Source organism: Monoraphidium neglectum (genome assembly GCF_000611645.1).
Source record: "Monoraphidium neglectum strain SAG 48.87 unplaced genomic scaffold scaffold04461, whole genome shotgun sequence".
NCBI lineage: Eukaryota > Viridiplantae > Chlorophyta > Chlorophyceae > Sphaeropleales > Selenastraceae > Monoraphidium > Monoraphidium neglectum.
In genome coordinates this window covers 3,106-5,246 of record NW_014009168.1, presented here as the reverse complement: position 1 = coordinate 5,246, position 2,141 = coordinate 3,106, and the positions used below count along the sequence as shown (strand labels likewise).

The 2,141-nt window shown below is 68.1% G+C and overlaps 1 protein-coding gene across 1 annotated transcript in view; it reads right to left on the bottom strand.

Moving 5' to 3' along the window:
• Positions 1 to 1,776: 1,776 nt before the first annotated feature.
• MNEG_14404 (hypothetical protein) overlaps positions 1,777 to 2,141 on the bottom strand; it is a gene marked incomplete at both ends in the record, with an annotated part of 3,431 nt that continues 3,066 nt past the window's right edge. The window contains one exon of the mRNA XM_014037124.1: positions 1,777 to 1,860. Within this exon, the coding sequence (XP_013892578.1) occupies positions 1,777 to 1,860 (84 nt within the window). The remainder of the gene's footprint in view (positions 1,861 to 2,141) is intronic.

Genomic DNA, 2,141 nt, shown 5'->3' with positions numbered 1-2,141 from the left:
GCCCACGCGGCTCGTGCAGCGGAGCACCCCAGCCGCATCCGCAGCCGCCGCCGCGCGAGCCCCGCGGCGCTGCGCCGCACCGACCGCAGGGGGCAGGCTGCGTGCAGCATCTCCCCCCCTTACGCACACACACACGGCGGGTCCCAAAAAACGAGTAAACAACCCCACAGTCTTGCCACCCATTGCATGCCGTGCCCTGGCCTCGTCGGACGAAGCGCATGCAGCAGTGCAACTATGCCGCGCCCCACTGCAGGCGCAGCGCGTGCCCGGGGCTGAGGGTGTGTGCGTGCTGGCTGGGTGCGGCCCGGCGTTTTGGGGTAGGCGGCGTGGCACCTATGAAAGCCTGGGTTGAGGGAGGTTGCCGTGCCGCAGTGGATGTGCAAAGTTGGCAGCTTACAGAAGCCGGCGGGCTGTCCTGCTGCAAGGGACGAAAGCAGGGGTTACAGTAAAGCTTGCTGCAGACCGCCAGTTGCAGGAGTGATTTTTGAGGGGGTGCTTCATCCTGGTAGCAAGGGGCCTCTGCGCGAAACTTTGGAGTCGCAACTCTGGAGAAGGCTGGGGCAAAACGCAGTCTTGACGCCAGGCCGCGGCCGAGCTTCGACCCCGTGCTAAGGGGCGAGCCTCGCGGTTCATGGCAGGGTGCAGGGGCGTTGGGGCCGGCGGCGCCGTCCAGCGACCGACAGCCGTCGGGCCGCCCGCCCGACTGCCAGGCTGGCGCCCGCCAGGCCCGGGCCGCGGCGCGGCGCCACGGTCCCGTGGGGCCTGGGCAGCCACTGGCTGGCAGCTGTCCTCGTTTTCGGTCGCCTTGCGCTTGTGGGGCCTGTCAGCGCCAGCGGCTGCGACCCGGTCGTCGCCGCTGACGCTTCCGATGCGCACGACGCATGACGTCATTGCGGCGCTCAGTAACACCGCGCTCTCAGCATCCGTGGGCGGGGCGCTCTGAGAATGCTGGTTGAGTCGATCCGCTTCATGTCCCATGCAGTTACACCTCACACACATCCGGCATGAACCCCCAGCAAATCGAGCCTCGGCTGCTAGACACAGCACCAAACGCAAGGCCCCCCATCCCGCGCCGCCGGCCCCCGCCGCGGCTGCTGAGGGGTGGCCGGGAAGCTCCTCACCGACAAACCGATAGCGTCAGGACGCAGCAACGGCGCCAGCGGCCGGCCGCCCGCCGCGGCCGCCGCCTCATGCCGCAGCGGCCCGCGGCTGCACGCGCGCGCGTGCACCCTCCATACGCGGCAGCCGGGGCGGCCGCTTGCGGCGGCGCTGGCGGCGAGCGGCGCTGCTTCGCGTGCGGGCCCATCCGACCAGCGCTGAATCAAGAAAGGCGATTCGCAATGCGAAAACGTCAAAGGTCGGCCGTTGGGGATCCGGCTTGCGCAGGACCAAAGGAAACCGCAGCTGTTCAAATGAAAATGCGCCTGTTGCTTGCACGGGCGCAACCCGGACCCCCCCTCCCGTGCGAACGGCCGCAGCAGCCAGTTGCGTGCCGTGAGTCAAGACGTGTGTGCCAGGCGCATCGCCCCCCTGAATCCAGGCATGCAGCCTGCCCCAGAAATCAAACGAATCCCCTTTCAGCGGCCGGGGGCAACAAAGGCGCGGCCGCCTGCGCCAACTCGCCTACTGCCACATGCGGCCGCCATGGGCCGTCAGTCGGATGCCAATCGTGCGTCATCGCCCCGCCGGCTGCACCCAGTCACCCCTCGGCCCCCGCGGCGACCTCGGAAATCGCCCAGATTGTGTCGTACCCAGATCATCCCAGATCATGCCAGATCACTCAGCAGCCTCGGACTGGCTCATCTCGACGTCCTTGAACCTGAGCTCCCCGGTGCCGCCCCCCAGCAGCTGCTCCTGGACCTGCGGGTGGTTGCGTGTGGAATGAAGAAAGCGAGAGCGTTGGTGAAACTTGCTTGGAGTGCTTTCGCATGCAGTCAGAGGGGGAGGAGGTGGCAAATGGATTTCAGCGGTGGGATTCGCATTCAGAGAGGGTGAGAAGGAGGAGGGAACAGATGGGCGGGGGCCGGGCCGGCGATGGCGGCGACGGCGGCACGTCTATCGCGGCGAGCACGCTCGCATGTCGTCCTTCCCCGCGCCGCCCCGGCCAAGCCGGGCGCCGACCACACACCCTCAACCCCCCC